General features: G+C 42.2%; 1 protein-coding gene across 4 annotated transcripts in view; it reads right to left on the reverse strand.

Moving 5' to 3' along the window:
* Window positions 1–19,634, reverse strand: part of CASTOR2 (cytosolic arginine sensor for mTORC1 subunit 2) — a 120,056-nt gene extending 100,422 nt beyond the window's left edge. For 2 of the 4 annotated variants that reach the window (XM_026796290.2, XM_026796288.2), the window contains exon 1: window positions 19,213–19,634. In XM_026796290.2, the coding sequence (XP_026652091.1) occupies window positions 19,213–19,325 (113 nt within the window). In that variant the 5' untranslated portion in view covers window positions 19,326–19,634. The remainder of the gene's footprint in view (window positions 1–19,212) is intronic. The other 2 variants (XM_005491760.4, XM_074557102.1) reach the window with 2 other exon arrangements.
* Between the last annotated feature and the right edge of the window lie 2,456 nt (window positions 19,635–22,090).

Raw genomic sequence — 22,090 nt, forward strand, 5'->3', positions numbered from 1 at the left:
GATGATTTTACCACAATTATTTGAGCAACAGCAAAGTTCAGACTTTCCTGCTCTAAACAATGGCAGTATAAAGAGGTCAACCTGGACTGAAGGAATCAATCTCTTTACCTGGGTTTAAATAACAGATGTCCAGAGAAGAGGTTTCCTTACATGAATTAAAAAAATAAAATAAAAAATAAAATAAAAATAATAATAAAAAAAACATAATAGAAAAAGAACTTATAAAATAAAATAAATAAAAAACAAATAAAAAGAAATAAAAAATAAAAATAAATTAAAACAATCTAAAAATAAAATAAAAATAAAATAAAAATAAAATAAAATAATAAAATAAAATAATAAAATAATAAAATAAAATAATAAAATAATAAAATAAAATTAAAAAATTAAAATAAAATTAAAATAAAATAAAAATAAAAATAAAATAAAATAAAAATAAAATAAAATAAAATAAAATAAAATAAAAAAATAAAATAAAAAAATAAAATAAAAATAAAATAAAAATAAAAATCTCAGCCCAACTCCAAAATTTACATGCAGGTTTTCTTAGGCTCTTGCACCCTTTCTGCCCTGAATCCTCACCCTCCCAGCATGGCAGTCCAGTATTGCTGAGCAGCCTGAGAGCTGTTCTGGGCTCTCCTCTGTGTGAGGCATCACAGCATCCTCCTGAGCGGCACAGACAAACAAAATACCCATGAAAAAGCCAACTGAAGGTGCAGACCTATGGCTTAAAGGGGGTAAAAATTCCTCTCTGGCCAGACTCCCACAGCAAAGCAGGTCCTGTGCCAGTAACACTCTTAACCAGCATTTTCAAGCCCAAAGAACAAAATAATTTCTTAAATCTCTCCATCAAGAGCCTGCTGAATAGCTTTTCTTTGAAATGATGGCACAGAGCCACCATGGATTTTTTCTTCAACTAACCAGCATTGAACAGAATCTCACAGCCACAGAGGAGCAATAAAAGAGGAAGAGGTAACAGAGAAAAGCTTAGGGAACTATCAAACCAAGTACCAGCATCTTCACACTCACACTTCACTACAAACAATGGCTTCAAACCATGGTGGACCTGCAAAAAGATGGGAGCACTGTAAGCACCAGCTAGCCAGGAGAACAAAGGGATGGGAGAGCCTTGGAAAAATAAAAGTTAAAGCAGCAGAAACCATACATGTGAGTCTGGAACGTGATGCTGGGGAAAAAACCATCAGTAATCCTGTCCCTTGCTGATTTTCCCAGGCTGAGAAACCAACAGCAAAATGCCATGTTGCTTTTAGTCTGCTCATCTAGATCCAAGTGGGATGTTTTGTCCTCTTAGCACAGGACTTTCAGTATTCACACATTTCACTGCAGATAATCAAGACCTGGCTTCAATATAACATGAATTATCCAAGGATCCCAATGCATGGCATGCCAAGCAAAAAAAGGGTATTTTCCCAGAAACCTCCAGCACACTGATGTCCAATTTGCATGAAGAGGGTTTTACAGAAACACTCCCTCTAACATGAATATTTCAGCCTGGGCTCTAACTCACCAACATCAACACAGAGAAACTTGTTGACTCTGCTATGCAGAGAACTGGGTTATCAGGGCATCCCAAGCAGATTTGTAACAAAATCATTGCCTTGAATATTGACATTTCCACTCCTGTATCTGTAGACAGGGCAAAGAAAGAAATACTTCCTGCAAGAGAAAACTCTGGTTAAGCATAACTACCAAGTCAGGCACATTTCCAAACACACAGTAAAGTAAATCATTGCACAGCCATTGTGTTGTATTAAAGAACAGGTTGGCACAGGAGGTTTTAGGCTTTCCAATTTAATTCTATTTTTTCATCTGGCAATGCTTTTCAACTTTGTACAGTGCAAAATACACTGAACTGGTACAACCTTGGAGTTTGGGCTGAATGCCAATTGTTGGCCCTAGAGCAAATAAAGCCAATAAACCAGGACAGACTTGCAACCTGAACAATTGTTTTCAAAGGAAGATGGTAAACTCCTGCAGAAGTGGGAAATACTTTCATGGAAAATAGAAAGCCACACCTGTAAGCTTCAGGTATTTCCTTATTACAGAACTTCCCTTGGGGACATGACATACCTACTCAGCATTTTTTTCACTTCTTGCTGCCAAAAGGAGGTGATGTATTTGAAGTACATGCAAAGGTTAGTCTCTGGAGAGATCACCGTTTTGTAACATCCCAGTCTTTTCTGTTTATTAACCAAGGCTGAATCTACGTTTTTCAATACAATATACAAAGACCTACATAATTTGAGTTAGACTATTGACAAGAATGTGTGTGTTTTCTCACATAGAGACAGCATCTTCTCAAAACACGAAACATGACATTTCATAAGACATAGATGTGCCAGGCAATAGAAAAAAGGACCCTTAGAGCAGAAGGGTCCTGATTTTAATTCTAGTCATCACTGATCAAGAGATACAATTGTCTTTGCAAGACAGACAGAGGAGAGATGAAAAGTTAAAGAGAACCACAAAAATGCTCAGGGTTTAATTTAAATCCTGGTGTACTTGTTCTGGTCTAATAAAAACAGCTGACCCCACGGTTTGCACAATTCCTGAGATCAGGAGAAGCTATGGCACAGCTGCCTGCACTATTCCACAGCAAGGAGCCCATTTCAGTTGGGCACATGCATCTGTTTTCCCTCCCCTTTTCACAAACTCCCATTTCAGTCCTGAGCATGGAACAGGTTGGAGATCTGCTCACGTGACTTGCATGTCTGTGCACTCCTAACCACAAAAAGGTGTCCCAACAGGTTTGGTACTTTGCACCATTCTGGGATCTTTCATATCAATCCTGCAAATGAGGCTGTGGCCACTCTTCCTTCAGAAGAAATATTCCAGGGCTCCTTCAGTGCTGGCAGCTCAGAACTCACAAATAACCCTCAGTAAGAAGGCAGAATGCATTCAGCATGATATAAGGCCTCCTGGGATCAGGACTCAAACCAGCTTCCTTCTCCTTCCTTCTCTTCTACAGCTCCCTGCAAGGCTCTGGGTAAATCATGCTATCCTCCTGTGCCTAAATTCTACATTTGTCTAAGAGGGATAATCACTCCTCACCCATAAAGAGGGGAATTCTCAAGCTACACTTACTAATGATTGACAGGGACCCAGGTACTACAGAAAAGCACCATAAAAAAAAAATCACCCCCTGCCAAAAATGCATTATGAAAACCAAATGCTCCTTAAAAAGCAGGCTTCAGATTCAGTTCCCTAGTACTTGCCACAAAAAAACCTCACAATTTAACATAAACTCTATCTATCTAAAAATATCCCAACACAATTTGACAATGTCCTTTCAACCAGACATTAAAAAAAAAAAACCTACAGGCACAATTACATATGACAAAGATAATGACAAAACAAGAAAAGAAAAAAGGTAGGCAATATCATTCCTTCTAGCTTAAAAAAAAAAAAAATTATAGTGCACTCAGTTTGCTGGTTAATAGGTGATGTGATGGGTCCTTAGTTCATCTTGGGATAATTTAAGAACAGAATGATTAGCAGTGTATGATGACAGTGATCACTAGCTGGCTCCTGGAGAGCTGATAAGTTATTAAGCCAAACAATGGATCGCTATTATGAGCAAGTCAGTGCACTAACTGTAATTTCCTTGAAAGCTGAGTGGTGCATGATTATACTTGTCCACTCAGACTGCCTGCTGGCAGCTCCACATTCTGCTATTGTTCTGAACTGTTCAGTCTTCCCAGAGCCCAGGATACAGGCACAGAAAAATGTATTCTTCATACTCAGGCTTCATTGTGGCAGCTGTTGTCTGAAGGAGAGTGGAAAAGAGACATTCTCTGTCCTGAAGCACAACTATTAGAGCTCCTAAAAACATGTGGTTTTATTTGTCAGCAGGAGCTACCTCTACTTTCTAGCTGAGGTAATTTCCATTTCAAGAGAACTCTGACTTTGGAATGACACATGTATGCAGCTACAGACATAATGTACACATGTTCACATGTATATATACATATATATGTGTTTAAGTGTATTTAAATGCCACATTTAAATACACATAAGTGTGGCATATATGAGTACATTCCTGGTGGTTTTCTTTGAGAGTTTCAGGAACACTGCTGTTACTACTGGAAGATTGTATAGACATCTTCTAACTTACATTGCTCTCTCAAGGTACAAGGAGAGACAAGCGAGAATACCTCCATTAATGAGCCTACCAAAACTAGGAATAAAAAAACCACAAAAGACAGCAGCAGCTGGATGACAAGGACTTCAAAGTGGCTAATACACACATGGGCTGAAAACATGGCCTTCATCTGTCCTACAAGAAAGGGGTGGCCCTAGTGGTGAAGACTGCAGGATGTGGAGAACAAGAGTGAGGTGCTACTGCAGAGCTGCTGAGCGAGATGGGGAAGAGTCCTGGGCTGCCTAAATGATGCTTCTGTCCCCAGTTGTCTGTTCTGTTTATGCTGGATATTAAGTTTTACACCTTTAAGACTGGTTCTGAGAGTGAAGGGGTGAAGAGAAGAAGCACAGTTTGTTTTCAGACACTGCACTTGCTCCCCTGCATTCTTTCCTGCACCATGGACAGACAGCAGGACAGAGCTCTCCTTTGCTTTTTAGTTAGATTTTTTTTAGCTAGCTGAGGTAGTGAAGTTCCCTGGACTGTGGCTTTTCTTTTTCTTAGAACTGTTCAAACCTGCTGTGGACTGAGAACCCAGAAGAACACTGGGAGCTCACACCTGTGGCCCTCCAGGGCCAGGACGAGGCATTTTCCAGTGCAGGAGGGACTGATAAGAGACTGAGCTACAAGGACTTTCTGAATTTGCATCTCTTCAGAACAGCAAGGTTCTATTGTTTAATATTGTTCAGTTTTTTTGTGCTGGTGAATGCTTTGCCTGTTAAATAAACAGGTTTTTTCTACCTTTTCTCTAAGGAAATATTTTCCCGAACCAGTTGAATCTGCTTTCTAGAGGGACCCTTAAGAGGTTTTTCTCCCAGAATTGCCCTAATCTAGGACAGTAGGGCACTCACCTACCCATGTGCCTCAGTTTCCTCCTCTGCAAAGGAAGGCAGAGCCCCTGCCCAGCGCCCAGGGGTGCAGCTGGCACACGCTGTGTGGGTGACCCTGGAGCACCCATTGGGGGCCAGGGACTGCAGGGAGCACTGCTGGGGCAGCACAGGGGCAGATGCTGCTGGAGACATGGAGTGAAGCCAGCCCACAGCCCACCTGGCTATGAGAGAAGAACAGAGATTGCCATTTTTGATCCCCTATACTGATTCTCAGAAGTATATCTTCACTCTTGCCCACATGAGCAGCCACACTAAGCCTTTCCTTCCCTTTGGTGCATTTTTACTTTACTCCTGTCCTGAAAGTTACCAGCTTGTCTGAGCAGGAGGCAAAATTTTTAAAGCCCTTAAGCATCTCCCCCTCAAACAGTAAAAGCCATTTTGGAGTCCAAGCCCTGCTGGCTCCCAATGACCCTTGGGGTACTCAAGTATTTGGTTTTTTTAATGGGACTTAGGTGATTCTGAAAGTATTATCATGTACCTCACACTGATTTGATATAAAGTGAGCTTTAAGTGGGAAGAAAACCTGACAATGAGAAGATTTGACAAGAGCTTAAGAGCTAAGCCCTAATTAATTTTAAACTTTGTTTTATGCAAGGCTCACTTAAGGAACAGATGAAATTCTTCATGTCCTTTTTTGCTGTGCTGATCCTGCAAGGAATATATAACCAGGAGGATGTTTTAACAGGCCTTGGAAAAAGTATGAGTATCAGTCTATTTTGAATCCAGGAATTGCTCCTGTTACTGAATTTTTTCAAACCCAAGTGAAACGGAAAATGATTACTGTAAAAACAGAAAGTGAGAAAATGTAATAGTCAAAGTGGGATACTAGTAACACATAGAGATACAATCTCCCCCAAGGTCAATACCGTTGCTAGTCACACATCTTATACCCATATAAATAAATAGTTTTTCTCCTTACAAGATCTAATCATCAGACTATTCATTCTCCTTAGTAAAACAGGTTAACAAGTCAATAATTTCCACTCCAATTCTGAATTAACCAGCCCATAGCCACACTAGTCCAACTGTGAGCCTGTACCATAAACAAAATGAGGAGGTGGCTTCAAAGTGTAGAGGGTCTGATGCTTGTTTATTTTTTTCTCTCCTGAACTTGGACACACTCAACAAGTTAACAGCAACTTCCAAAATACTGGAGATGGAAACTGTCGAATCAGAGACAGGAATTTCATCAACTGCTTTGCTATGATGCTCCAAGTACACCCTAAGTTATCCAGCCAACAGAGGCTGCACCTAAAGACAGATCCTATCTTTACAATAGATTTTATGTAGTGTGGCCATCCACTCATCTCTAAGAAAAGCCCATGGTTATGGCAGTAGGAAATCTCAAAAAGAGATAAACAGCAGTAACTTGCCATGGAAGGCTATAAAAAATGGATTAACAGCCAATTATGTACCAGTTTTAAGCCTCAATGCTTCTGTAAACACAGAAGAAAATTAATTTCAAACGTATGCTCATGGACATCTTGGACACAAATTTTACACTAAGCATGCAACTTATACATGCACATATTATTTAGCATTTCTGGCTTTGTTCTTTTTTTTTTTTTCCTGCTACCAATAGTTATGTCGTTATCACCTTTATAATGAGATAGCCATTCAAAATACACTGCTTCACAAGATCATGAAAAGCCAATAGGCAACTGTATTGTTTCAGGACTACTTCATATTTAAATCATTGCCTAAAATTACAATTCAAACACCATGTGAATGAACAAAGCCATTCAAACGGGTACAGGACACAAATTTACATTTACATTAATCATTCTGGCCTGATTTCACACTCCTGTGCAAACAAGAAGTATTTCTGGCCTGTCACAGCATAAGAGCTAACAGGGAATACCTCAGTGATTCCATGCAACCCTTTGCCTTATAAACTTACCCTTCCTCAGCCATGAGGCTTTCCCTACAAAAAGACAAACTGGGATCAAACCTCAGCAGTCCCTGGAATACAGCACTGGGCTGGGTAATGTGATAAGGCATAAAGCCAACAGCATGATTGTATGTACAGGAATTGTAAGAACCACTCAGAAAAGCTTGGAGTAACTTGATAGCAATAGGAAGAGTACAGAGAAAACACTTCCCTACAGTGAGGCTCTATCACATGGCCACTCTGACAGTGGAATTTCAGAAACTGCATAATAACCAAAGCACCACATTTACTGCAGGGCATGCAGCACACAATGCTGCACTCAAAGTCAAACTGAGTCACATCTGGAGTTCATGGCATTCTAATACTTTCCCTTACTTAGCTCAAGGACACAAATGAAACTTCTACGTAGAGGGCTTGGGTAGCAGTAGCTTCATTAGCCTTGTGCATCTATCCAACATCATTACAAATTGTAATTAAGTTGTCTGCACCAGCACAGAACTGAGTACATGCCCTTTCCCAAGGCAAGCTTTGCTCCTACCAAGCTATGGAATTTTTTGGCATCTTCTTTGTTTCAGCTAGTTTTTCTCAGTTTAAAGGCAATACGCAGTTTCACCTGAAATGCTCACAAAGCACCAATGAACTACTGCAGCAAACAGCCTCATTCATAGCAACAGTTCTCTCCATAACCAAGAGGCTGCACAGTTTCACTTTTAAGCTTAAAAAACACTTTGTCATGCTGAGATGAGACATTAAATCACACATTATAATGCTGTGTCAAAGTAATGCCAAATGGAGCAAAGCATTACAATGTGAATGAGGTCAACAACATGTTAAGAGAGCAGAGAGCAAAGCTCCATGCATGGCTTTAAGCACAAGATCCCAATGGACAAAATCCTGAGCAAGCTGCTTGAGCAGCCTCTGCCTTGAGCTGGGGGTTGGGCTACCTGATCTTCAGAGATCCTGCTTGACCTCACCCATTCTGTGAGGATTTGCTGTTTTCTATGTTTGTGACAATGTACCAGGCCTGGACTGAAAACTGCACAAAAAGCTTGAGGCTCCACTGCTGCATTAACCCTCAGTCCCACATGAGGCTCCCGGGCAGTCAAGAGCCACCCAAGCTCCAGCTCTGGCATTTATCACCTCCCTTCCTTTTGCTCCCCATTAAACCTAAAGCCTGCTCTGGTCAAACCAAATTCTTGCTTACTCTTCTGTGTTTTGCCAGCATCAAACTGGTGTAGCAAAGTAGTTTCTGGCAGTCATCAAAATATTGTTACACCGTATGCCAGGAGTACTGACAAGAAAACAATCACTGAAAAATAAAATCGTGTTAAAAATGATGCTGTGTTCCTTAGGATTCCAGTAGTTCTGCACATCTGTACCTTGTCTGCAATACAGCTACTTCATCCATTTGTTTTCCATAATGAAGTATTGATTTCATTTGCACAAAAATTGCTATAACCACTCTACATTGCTGGCATTTTACCTGAAGAAAAATCTCTTAGCAAACAATCTATGTCAATTTGTGACCACTTAATTTGTGAGATGGAACCATTGCAAAGCACACAGTCCCACCACTCACAGCAGAAAACCATCCCCAAACCAGACTCACCTGCAGGAAGCTCAAGAGAGGCTGAGCCACAAGTGTGTGGTTGGTTTCACACCTCGCTGGCTCAGCAGATGCAAACAAAATACACACAACACAACTCTGCCTGGTTTACAAAAATGCCAAATGGGTAATAACATGCAACTCACAACACATCATCTCAATATATCACAAATTGCCTGAAATCTATCCCCACAGCAGTGAAAGTGAAACACCACCTTTCTGCAACCATGTAGTTGAATATGAAAACAATTAGGAGCACAATTTTATTTTAACATTAGCTCATCTGATATAAAGATATCTGAAATCCAAAACTTCTTGCAGAGACAATACTATTTTAGGTTTGAGATAGTTTGCTCCAAACTCCAAAGCAAATTGAACACATCAGCTGAGGAGAAGTCACTGTAACCAGTCCACTTATCCAACACACCAGATTTTGACAGCATATTATCTTCCACAAGATGGGTGAATATTTTCCTCATTTCAAATTGCTCAGTTTTGTTCAAAATGATCACTAGTTAATTCCAGGTTGGGAAACAAATTAGGAACTGAAAAGGCAAGTCAATTTGGTTTTCTTCTTCCAGCCTGCAAATAAGAAGTAGGTGTGGAAGGCTGAGCCCTCCCAGCTCCAATGTCTTGCCAAGCACAGTCTCAAGTCACCACTGGCTTCATTTGTTCAGTACAGGTCATGTTACACTGCTTAGTTATAAACACAAAATAAGCTGAGATTTTTTTCCTAAATACTTAGCACATTTAATGCTGTGTTGTAGTTTAAAAAGAGCAAATGAAAATGTTTTCTTTCCATGTTAGAAACTCCAATTCCCAACCAAAAGCAGCTTGAAAAAGATCACAACTGAAAGACTAATCATGATAAGTCATCTATCATTTTCAAAAAAGCACAAAAATAAAGACTAAGTCAATCTATGTAAATGTATACAGTTGCTTAGATGCATGCAGAGCATATCCTTCTCAATATTAAGAGCTACCTTTTTTTATTCCTGCCAAGAATACATTTATTTGCAAGTGAGTGCCTTAGAGGTTATCAAGGGAAAAGAGTCAATCTTTCTTTAGGAAAAGAAATAAAAACTACAAATGTTAAGCAAGATTAACATGGGCCATTTCAGTCAAGGTCTCAGACTTATCAGCTTCCACCAACTCACCCTGTAAAAACATGCATGGCATAAAAAATGGCTGAATACTGATCTTTAATCACAGAACCAGGATAAATATTCAGATATTGCTAAATCCAGTGCATATCATTACCCAGATTCTCTTCATGTAACATCCTTGAAAAGTCTGAACAGAAAGTCAGGGAGAGTCACACATACATTTTTAACTGTTCCACCCATGTTGAAACTTGTAAATTTTCCCCTCTCAGGTTCAGAAATTCCCCCAGTATCAACTTTTAAAATTCATCTCTTTGAATACTTTGCACAAGACTTAAAGATTGCATTTTACTCCTAAACAGGCACACCTTATGCCATCTCTAGTATGCTCTATAATAAGAACACTAAAACTTCACAGGAAAAGATGAACTTCTCCTTTACAGCTACATCTCAGCCAAACATACATTCACACTCCTGAGAGGGTTTGGTTCCTACTTTATAAACAATTTGTATTGAAAAAATTTGGGTCAAGGACAGCTTTCCATCAACAACAGACTACGTCTCTTTACAATTACTGGCCAATAAGCAGCACAAGTATCTTAAAAACATTTATTCCATCACATTACCAAACAATAACCAGACCACAAAATTGCAAAAAAATCACTTTTCCTACCCAGGCATTCCCACAAAAGCATACCTCAGAGGTCCCCAAAGGATGAGTGGATGGTTTTCTGCCACCAAGCAAACTTGCCACTCCTCTCCTCCACATGCCAGCTCTGTGCTAAACAGCAGCTCTGGTATCTGCTGGCAGATCTGGTATCTCTGGTATTACTGCTGGGAGCTTCCTAAAGCAGGCTGCAGATCAGAAGTAGGCTTTTTATTTTAATCTCCAGTAAGCCACACTTAACAGAGCAAAGTAAGGTTCTTCTGGTTGGTGAGAAAGTTTTGGTGCTCACTGTATTTCTTTAGATATGAAAATAAAACATTAATAACCAGTATATAACGTTTATTATATATCAGGCCACAAAAATGAGATCAGATTCTCAATTTCAATGGTGAGCACAGTAAAACTTTGTGTAGTACATCTGGGACTAACAAGGGCTTCTACAGTAATGGAACTGGTTTAATCAATCTTCATTACTTTTGTGCCATAATAGAATACTTTTGCCTCTTGTTTTCTTTCTTAACAAATATATCTTATCTACACAACACTCAGATGAGTTGAGGGTGGGGAGAAAAGATCTTTTTACTCTGAAATGCTAACAGCAGCTCAGAGGCTTTACTCTGCTGATTCTGAACTGTAATGAATGGAAATATTTCCTCACATTCCTGTTGGATAATTCTTCCTTTACCAGCCTGCATTTACCAGCAGATCAGAGCTGGAGTTTACTCTTGAGTTGGCAGTAAACAAAAGAACAAATCCATAGTGTTTCTGGTGAGAAAAGAATTTGGAGCCTTTATCCAAATACATTAAAACTCTAACATGCAGGATGACTAAGAAGATGTGTGTTGGATAAATGAGCTGGTGTGCTAAACAAATTAAAAAAAAATCAATTGAAAGACATGTTTATAGGGAATGACCAAGGCATTGTCAAAGAATTCAGCTATCAAATAGAGATTTAAGTTATTAATTATAATTTAAGTTATAATTCAGTAGAGGGGTAGACTGTGGATTCAGACTGTTGTGTTAATGAACAATTCAGCTTTTACTTCTAGATGACAAATGCACAGCATTCATACTTTCCAATAACAGACCTGCACTGGCTCTGCTGCTGAAGCACACCAGTAGCAGCTTGCAGGAAGAGCATCTAACTGATAAAAGCCACATTTTAATTTAAATACTGACATTCACCTCAAAGTAATAAAAAAACATTAAATCTGAGGAGATCTTTAATGAGTTACAAGGCAAAAGAGGAAATTTTTTTCATCTTTTCTATTTCTCAGCTCAACATGAGCAGGCATCATTGATGTTTTTTTTTTACATAATTGATGTTGTACCTTATCCACAGGTGATGCATCTCATCTATGTGACAGCTTTCCCAATGAACTGAAACATGGGAAATAAGGACAAGCAACTATCCCACTACAAATTACAGGCAAATATCTATTTATTTTAAAAGTACAATACCTAAATCAACATTTCTCCAGCACACAGTGCTGCCCAGCGTTAAACTCTGGGTTTGATCTAGTACTTCCATTCCACCTTTTGAATCTCATTTAGTTTCTAAGCACTCCTGTCAGTTTCTGACTTGGCATCAGCCTCAGCCTGATGGGACCACATGGTAGGTTGAGGACTGACTGCATGACAGAACTGCCAGGCAAAGACAGAGAAAATCAGGCAGTGCCCCACTGGTAAACCACGAGCCAGAAGCAGAAAATAAAGGGAAAAAGTAATATTTGTAGATAAACAGTAAGAGACCATCAGGAAGGAATCCTGTTCCTTCCAAGGTTTAACATGTTCATACACTGCAGAATGCTCTCACAGCCCAGCAGCCTTGAACACAAACTGATGACACCCACAATTAAACATCTTAATATATTTTCTTAGCCCAAACTAGCAAATTCTGTTCTCTCCACCTACTCAGCTAGCTGATTCTCACTAGCTCTACTCATCCTGAACATCCACCAGCAGGTTGAGCACCATAAATGCCCATGGTGACACAAACAGGGCAGCAGAGTGCTCTGGGGAAGGGCAGGCAGGCAGCTTTTCCCATCACTGCAGCCTCCCGTGGTGCCTGGACATCAGCACTCACTCCTTCTGTAACAGATGGTCACCAAATCACACTGAAAACGAAGTCCCCACACCTCAGATATCACACACATATACACATACCCAGAAAATAAAATATTCAAGGCATTTGGGAGTTTTTGCCACAACAAAAGGAAACGTGAGCAACATGTTTTAGATGAGTAGATATGATCTTATAACTGACAAAGGCCTTTACTCAGTGGTCTTCCTGGGATGCAAAGGATGGCAGGAGCCATGAGAGACCAGAAAAAAAAGGTTTTAATGATAGGAGTAACTTGGCTTTGCCAGATAATCATGCAGTGTTGCAGGCCGATCTGTTTCTCATATAAGGGCATAAACAACATGTGTTTGTCTGAGTTCATACCAAAGGAAACAGAGTGCTGATCTCAATGTCCTCAAATGATGCACAGATACATTTTAAGCACTTGTTTGTCCTATTATATTCTGAAGTCCAAAATAGACTTTTCATTACAGTATCTCCAATTTCAGGACACCTATACAGTAAACAAGTGATCAGGCAATGAGAAACACTTATATTAATAGCAACAGCACACTGTTCATAAGTAGAGGTGTCAGTTATTACTAGGCAAAATGGACAGATTACCAAAAATACCACTGAAAACTTACAGACCACAAACCTAGTTTTATCTTTTGCTCACAACCCAAAGAAAATCCTCTACATTTTATCCCCATTCACTTCTTGCTACATTTTTCTTGAAATTAATATTTTTAATGACCTCTCCACAGTAGGAATACCTTCTGCCTTCAAGCATCCCATTGTAGTGGGATCACTACATCCTATCTAGCTTCTCTGGGAATCATCCCATTCACATGGACAGCCATCTGTGTGTAGTGCCAAACCTGTAAGCTTGCAAAATCTCTGTAATTCTGTGTCAAGTCACCAATATACATAAACTGGAGCATCTTGAAAAAGAACCCAGAGTGACAGATGCTTTTGGAATGGCTGCATTTAAACATTTCAGGTGACCAGAGTGTCATCCTTTACTCATGCAGAACTTGTTCCTTCTCTTCAGCATTGAGAAATCATGATCATCTCAAACCAAAGAGTATCAAAAAACCCTCAGAGATTTTAAAATTTGTGATGACCTACAATTGACACATGACCTACAATTAGGTCATTTAAACACCCAGCCCTGTGAGCAAACTAACTGCTCAACTTTATTCTATTTATAATTTAATGGCTTTACAATTTAAATAATACCTTTCTCCCTCAACCACTTCACTGCTTACCACCAAATCTTTATATTAGGTACTGGAATAGACAGGAAAAATAACTTGTTAGCATTGACTCCAGATGTTCAGGGGTCTACTAAGCATTACCCAGAAATCTGGCTAACTACATGACACAGACCCAGTGCTTGGAAGAACCCAGATCCCACTTTATTTTCCTGGACTCTCCATATATTTTTATATACTCTCCAAAGACAAGGGTAGGCTCACCTTCCTACCATCTACTGCATGCACTGGTGGCTCGATGCATGCATTATCCCAAACTGTCCTCCATGCAGGTTTAACTCCTATGCACTAAAAGGAATCACAGATTTGCGGAGTTGGAAGGGACCCACAAGGATCATGGAGTCCAACTCCTGGCCCAGCACAGCACCATCCCTAAGAGTCACACCACGTGCCTGAGTGTTGGCCTGTGATGGTGTTCACAGGGGTCCCAGGATGAGAGAAGAGATGAGGATCTGACTCCATGTTTCAGAAGGCTGATTTATTATTTTATGATATATATTACATTAAAACTATACTAAAAGAATAGAAGAAAGGATTTCATCAGAAGGCTAGCTAAGAATAGAAAAAGAAAGAATGATAACAAAAGCTCTGTCTCAGACTGTCTGAGCCAGCTGACTGTGATTAGCCATTGATAAGAAACAACCAACATGAGACCAATCACAGATGCACCTGTTGCATTCCACAGCAGCAGATAATCATTGTTTACATTTTGTTCCTGAGGCCTCTCAGCTTCTCAGGAGGAAAAATCCTGAAGGAAAGGATTTTTCATAAAAGATGTCTGTGTCATAGGCCAAACACTCCTGGAGCTCTGCCAGCCTTGGTGCTGTGAGCATTGCCCTAGGCAGCCTGTTCAGTGCCCAGCCACCCAAAGTCCCCTATTTGTCTGATCAGCCCTAATCACTACAGTGCTCCTACTCCTGTCCCTTCCAGTCCTTGCTGCAGGAATCACAATACTCCTTTGCGTAACAACCTCAGCACCACACTCTTAGACCCTGCAGGAGGAGGAGACCCAGTCCTATACCCACACCTTTTCTGATTCTTTGGTCATCCAGAAGTCTACATCTTAATCCTGCCAGGATTTGGAATCATCTCTCATGTCATAACTTACTACACAGGGAAAAAAGAACCATTTGGCTACATAGGAATAGTATGAGCTATACTGTCCATCGGGTTCCTGGGCTTTATCCTCTGAGCTCAGCACATATTCACAGCAGGAATAGATGCTGACACCCGAGCATACTTTACATCTACCACTATAATCACTGCTATTCCAACTGGTATCATCTTCTGGGGGAAGAACCTGTTTCTACCATCCAGCCTTAACCCCCTGACACAGCTCCAGGCCATTCCCTCAGGTGCCATCACTGTCACACCAAGCACAGATCAGTGTCTGCCCCTCCTGTTCCCCTCACTGCAATGAGTCCCCTCAGGCTCCTCTTCTCCGGCTGCCCAGCCCCAGGGCCCTCAGCAGCTCCTCCCCAGCTTCCCCTCACGGCCTCACTGTCCCCATGGCCTCCTTTGCACTCTCTCCAACAGTTTAATTTCTTCCTCACACTGTGCTGCCCAAACCTGCACACAGCACTGGAGGTGAGGCCCCCAGAGCAGAGCAGGACAATCCCCTCATGGCCTGGCTGGCACTGTTGGGCCTGGAGCCCCAGGACAGGGATGGCCCTGCTGGCCCCAGGGCATGGCTGGCTCTGATCCCTCTGGCACCAAGCAGGACCCCCAGGTCCCTCTGTGTGGTGCTGCTGTCCAGCATCTCCTTCCCCAGGCTGTACCCACTCCCAGGGTACCCTTAAACCAGGTGCAGAATCCAGAACTTTTCCTTGCTGGATGCTGTTATAAAGTATTTTGCAATTTAGGGGAAAAAAAAAAAAAATCAAGCCAGGAATGTAGCAGAACAGTATTTGTATCAAGTCCTCCAGTAGGTTACTTGTGGCACCTCTCCCAGAAGCATGAGACAGTTTAACCAAGGAAGCAGAGACACTTAACTTTGGTGTGAGGGAAGCTGCTCATTTTGCAGCACATAGGGAGATGAAGGCAGGAGTTTTCAGATGAGCACAGCTCTCTGCCCCAGAGAACCAGCACTTACAGAGGCACATCCAAAAGAAAAACAATGCAATGGTGAAGCCACACACAATTGTTATATTTACATGCATAAACACTGCACAGCTTCTCAATAGGTGAGAATCCTTGGCACCAAGGAACATTCAAGCCAGACACAGAGACACAATATGCTGAGCTGGAAGGGACTCACAAAGATTAGCAAGTCCAACTCTGAGGTGAGTGGCTTGTATGAGGGCTGAAGCCCCAACCCTGGTGCTATTAGCACCATGCCCTAACCAACACAATCAATAAAACACCAGAATGGTGATGACAGCAATAGCAAAAACATTAGACACATGCAAATCTTCAGCATGCCACTAAAAACGACACGGATCACTCCTCCACTGGGATGCCTGGCAGAGCCTGCTGGAATCAGTGGGCCTGCACTGACAAAAGCAGAACACCAAGAGCACAGTCCTCAGTGTAACTGCTTAGCAGTTCCACTATTATTTATTCCCAGACGACCTCTCTTAATGCAACTTTGCATAAAATACCTCATGCCTAATTTAAAGTTATGATTAAGAGTATTTTCCTTTTAGCTCAGACCAGCCCACTATTTTATTCACTGCTGGTCTCACCTCTTCACCATGTTAGCTGCTGTCTTGCTTCTGGCCATCAGAACAGCCTCAAAACTGCTGTTCTCTGTACCAGAAAATATTGCTATTGTAACAGAAGCTAAATTAAAACTCTTGTGTCATGAACAAGGGCAAGAGTGTGAGAGTGTGGCAAAAGGCCAAATAAAAAGGGAGATTTGTTACTTTTCCTTCCCTAGGGGATTATGAAAAATGTGCAAGATTAAAAAAATAACTGTTCCAGCCCTTTTCCCTGATGGATGACAACATGAAAGAGACCCTCCAAATCACTTCTCACAGGAGGCTGTGTAACAACCCTGGTTTCTTGCATGACTAACATAAGAATACTGATGATGTCATTGTCACCCCTTTGGATCACATCTATCCTACAAATCATTACTTCTTACTGGCAGCCTTGCAGCACGAGTAAAACTCTGTTTAAAGTCTCACTGGGAAAGATGTAGGTGATGTAGTAACTGCTATCTTTGCTATCTCCTCGGAATAGATTAGCAGAGATGTGGACCACCTCCCTCTTTCACTCCCCTGAGGGGTTCTTTGCACATGGGCTGTGTGGGACAGGAGATTTGTCTTGCACCCTTAGAAAAAGTTGTTGATTTTTGAGCATATTCCCTTTTTTAGGAGGAGGAGAGGGAAACTGTGGGGTCATAAATTTATAATGAGTTACATTTCCCAGAGACCCTCATCTTTCTTATACACATGGTGTTGATCAGAGAAGATCTGTGGGGCAGGGACCTTGCTTGCCACAGGGCATGCAGCAGCACTCAGGAGAAAGCGTTTCAGTGCTGTCAGCTGTCTCAAGAATGACACAAACAAGCTTCCCCTGCATCTCTGCTGGCTGCAAAAATAACAAAATTAACAAAAGGGAAATAAAGAGAAGTTCCCCATGCCAACAAATCATTCCACAAACATCTGTTGTTCCTGGTCACTGAGATTCCATGGAAAGTAAGGAAAGATTGATACTCAAGGTGTGTATGTAAAAAGACAACACAGAAACCAGAGGCAATACAAAACTGTCAGGTGCTGCACCCCAAATGCTGGATAACCCCCAAAGGAGTTATCTTACTGCCCTGACCCTTTCACAGCTCTCTAACATTGAAAACATGAAATGAAATGGGAAACAAAAAGACAACAGGACCATTCCTGAAAGTTTAAAAAATAAAAATAAAAAATAATAATAATTTTAAAATCCCAAACAAACAGAAAAAGCCCCAAGAAACTCCAATCTATGCATTAAGAGTAACAGATTAAAGACTTCATTGCTGACAGTAAAAATGACATTTTAAGCATGGGAGAGGAAGCAACAAGACCTTCAAAAAATCAGCAGCAACTTTAAATTACAATGAAACAACACATAAAAATAGAAGCTTAAGACTGAGGACCCTTTAATGCCCCAAGGAGTATTCAGGGACAGCAGTAAACAAGGTGCTGATATACTTTACACTGCAAACAATGTTAGAAGAAAGCCAAATGGGACAAGCCCCAAATCAGAGTGAAATTTCAAGGCATGAAGTTTGAGATAAAGGGCTGTAATCAAATTACACCACAAATGGGTCCATTCATCTGTTAGCATTTAAACAGAGAGCATTGAATTACAGTCTGAAATAAAACAAATTAATTTGCTTTCTGTTTCTTAAATATCTATTCATTATTTTTCTACTGCCAAAGAAAATTTCCCACCTTAACACAAGAATGAATGTGGGGAGAAAACTGAAATACTAATTATCAGGCAGGAAAAACAAGAAGAGTTTCAATTGTGTTATTTACATTCCCATTTCTCTTTCTGAATAGCGTGAAGTCAACAAACTAAGTGAAGACAGAAGAATCTGCAATTGCAATTCAAGTTGTTTTGTGCAAAAGGCCTAGCACCTTACGTACATCCAACAAACTGGCCACAGTATTTTTTAATAAATAAAATTAAAAAATAATGATTCTTACAGTGGCTTCAGTGCCTTCCACTCTGATGTTCTTTTTCCTGAATGCTATCACAATCCAAACGACTTAACAGCACAATATTTAAGTGCAGGGCATGCAACCCCCAATTTGGCAGCGCTGGAAAAGCTCCTTTTAAACAAACCCGCCTGTGGAGGAGCCGCTCTTTTTGTAAGCGCTGCGAGGAACAACAATCCTGGGGGAAAAAATAACCAAAAAAAACCCCAAAAAATCACCAAAACCCAATAAAAACAGAGAGTGAGAGAGGGGAAAAAACCCAGCACAGTCCTGCTGCTGCTGCTGCTCGGGCTGCTGTTGTTGCCTTTGTTGTCCGGCGGGCGCCCCGAGCCTGCGGCCGGCCCGGCCGGGCCCCCACCTGCTCCCATTCATCGGCCGGCCCGGCCGGGCAGCGGGCGGGAGCCCCGGGGGCCGCCCCAGCGCTGCCCGGGGACACCCTGAGCTCCAGCGCCGATCCTCAGCACCAGCTCCCCGTCCTGGGATGGGGGGTGTGCGTGGGGAACACGCAGGTGGTCTCATCACCCCCCCCCTCCAAAATCCCTGAGGGTTATTTACATTACCCTGACCCAGCAGCCTGAGTTACTGCAGGAGGGTGCCATCACCCACCCCAGCACCCTTGGCAGCAAGGAGGGTGACCCTCACCCCAACGCTGTCTCCCCCCTCCATCCCAGGACACTGCTTTATTTTTTCCCCCCAAGCAGGAGAGCAGACATCAACCCACCCCCTTTCCAAATTCCAAGGGGGTTGCCCTGCTCACTCGCAAGGCAGTGCCCCCCACTCCAGCCCCTCGGAGGGAAGGAGGGTGCCCTGCCAGCACCCAGCCCCCCCTCGCAGCGAGGGGGATCGGCCCCAGCACTGTCCCCCCGCAAGGGGGACACCCCCTCCCCCGCTGCCCCATCCCCAGCACCTACCTCGTCTTAGAGGACAGGAAAGCAAGTTTGATTAATCCATAGGTAAACAACTGGATGCTCTCCTTGGCTATGCTGGCCACTCTGAGCCTGTGCTCTAGGATGTGCAGTTCCATCTTTTCCTCTTTCTCATTTGTAGTTCATCTATCCCTGGGGTTTATGTTGTGTTTTTGAATGGGGAGGGGGAGGGGGGGCTGTTATTGTCGGTGCCTTCTTATTTTTTTTTGTCTTTTTTCCTTTTTCCCCTCCCCGCTTCCGTCTGTCCCTTCCCAGCTCCGGGGGCAGGAGCAGGGGATGAGGGAGCAGAGGGTGCAAAAGTTGGAGCGGCGGGGAGGCCGGCGGGGCGCGGAGCGGAGCAGCGGAGCCCGGAGTGCCGAGCAGCTGGTGCTCGCTGGAACAAACAACTTGCCACTCAAGCCCGGCCCGGCGCGCATGCGCCGCGCCCCGCAGCATGCCGGGACTTGGAGTCCGCGCTGCGGCCGCCCCGCCCCTGAGGGGGCCCGCCCGGCCCCACACCCCACCCGCCCTCAGCAGCGGCTTCCACCCCTCACTAAAAAAACCCATAAAACATTAAAGCGAGAATCAACGTTTGTAAGGGTGTTGTTTTGGTTTGTTTAATTTTCTTTGTACTTAGCTTGCTGGAAGATCTTTCACAAGCCAAAAACTAGCAGGAAGGAGAACTTTACAAGTTTCACTAACAGCAGGGAAATACTCAAATCGTACCTTGTTAATTCCTTCACGTGGCAGATGGGAAATCCTTGTCTGTTTCACTGTGCGGTGAAATAGTGTGGGAAAAACCCATTCACTTTGCATGTGTGTTACAGAGGTAATACAGAGATGTCAATAACATAAAACCGGCCCTGTGTGTGCCGTAGTGCTGGAAGGATGAATGGCTGGAAGGGTGAAACTGGAAGGATGAATGGCTGGAAGGACGAGCAGCCTGTTTGTCCCCATTCTTGCCCCACTCCTCAGCACAAGGGGCTGAATGGAGGTAGCAAGGACTGGGCCTCCAAGCCAGTCCCAGCAATGGGATTGCTCTGGGGTGCAGTGTGAGCAGCTCTGCACTGCACCACTGACACCACACTGACCAACCGCAGTTAAATTCAGCCTCAGGGTATTCATAAAGCAGGGCTTAGGCAATAAAAGTGGTTCAGGTTCTGTACAAGGGTCCCTCTGATTCTCCTGTGAACACGCCACCAGCGCCCAGTCACTATGGCCCTTTTCACCAAAAGATTTCAAATCAGCTTTATGAAGACCATCAAGAGAAACCTTTCTGTTTTACACAGGGAAACTGAGTCATGGCATGTGTCCAAGGGCCCGAGATGAGAGCTCAGGCAGCCAAGCCCCACTCCAAGTGACTCCTCTCCACTACAACTGCTTCTGCAGTTGTAAGTTAAGTGTTTTAGGGTTTGTCATGTTGCAGAAATCCCTTGTTGGAGACGAGCTTCCAAAACTAGGATTTCCAAGCCCTTTCTGTTCTCTTAATTCCCATGGGATGGCTGTATTTTTCCCCTGGACAAGTCTGTTCTTACTCTGTCTATGGCCATACTCCTGAAAGGCTGTCTTGATTTTGCTATATCCAAAAAGGGAAAACTTGAAATTCGAGGCATTCATATTCATAGTTTGTCAAAATCATTTAGAGGAAATGCAACCAACATAAAGTATCAAATCTCTACTTCATTTTGAAAAAGCCTTTAAAAAACTAGTTTTCCTTCATGGCCTCACAGTTCAGATTACTCTAGGCATTGCATTTTATGAAGCTGAAGAGGATTTTTAATCTGCTTCCACTGCCAGTTGAAAGCTCTGAATGTGTCTGTGCCCAGCTACAAAAAATGCCTGCAACTGCATCTACAAATCACAGAGATACATACCTGCGTTCCTCTGGGACAATGCAGACCACAGAGTCCAGAAGGAAGCAGCCAGGGACAAAATACACATGCACCATCTTGGTTGCTGAGATCTTCCTGAGGAAATCAGACAAATGTAGCCTGAATAATTTCTAGCAAATGCTGCAAAACTTTCCTCTTTTGAGAGATTTTTCCATCATAGTCAGGACACCATTCACAACATCAACTCTTCCCCTTCCCACATAGAGAAAAATATGTTGCCCCCCAGCAGAGCTTTCTCAACCCAGAGAGTCCAGACACTCCAGGAAGGCCACCAGGGATTATGCTATTACAGACTAATTACCACAGAAAATGCTTGCATGAAACAATGAGAAAGTTAGAACAGACCCAAAGGTAAAATCAGTGGGAACCTTTTGAACAAGCAACTCATCAGAGACTTTGTTCTGCCCGCAGGGAAGGAGAAAAGGAGGCCCTGAGTTAGTCATCTGTATTTACTAAAAAAAAAAACAGGCATCAAGCAAACAAGCAAAAAAACCCCAAAAACCAAAAACCCACCCTCCTGAGCCCACAAATCACAAAAATACTTCTTCATTTTGTGAGTTTACATCTGGTGCTCTCCAAATTGTAATGTCTTCTGGGCCTGTTCAGCTGCTACAGTTTTCCAAGTCTTCCAAAGAAGGCCTAAAGGCCTTTGGCCTAGAAACTCTGACCTCATGGCTACTGTGAACCTTCACACAGCTGACTGTAGGAAGCATTAGGAAAATATAAAGCCCTACCAACACTCAATAAAATTTTCTACACATGAAAAATATGTCTAGCTCAGCACAGGCAAATTTTTCAAGAGCAGGCAACCTGGCAATTAGCCAAAATACTAATAAGGGTCCCCTCCTCCAGCTGACATTAGTATTCAAATCTCTCTCTCCCTTGTTGCCAGGTACATCTGGGAGATTCTATGCAGGGAGCAGCCTAGAATGTGTTGTTAGTATACATAACATACTATAGTATTTTTTGATTACTGCAATTTCAAGTTTGCC

Source organism: Zonotrichia albicollis, chromosome 22, assembly GCF_047830755.1.
Source record: "Zonotrichia albicollis isolate bZonAlb1 chromosome 22, bZonAlb1.hap1, whole genome shotgun sequence".
In the NCBI taxonomy this organism is placed as follows: Eukaryota; Metazoa; Chordata; class Aves; order Passeriformes; family Passerellidae; genus Zonotrichia; species Zonotrichia albicollis.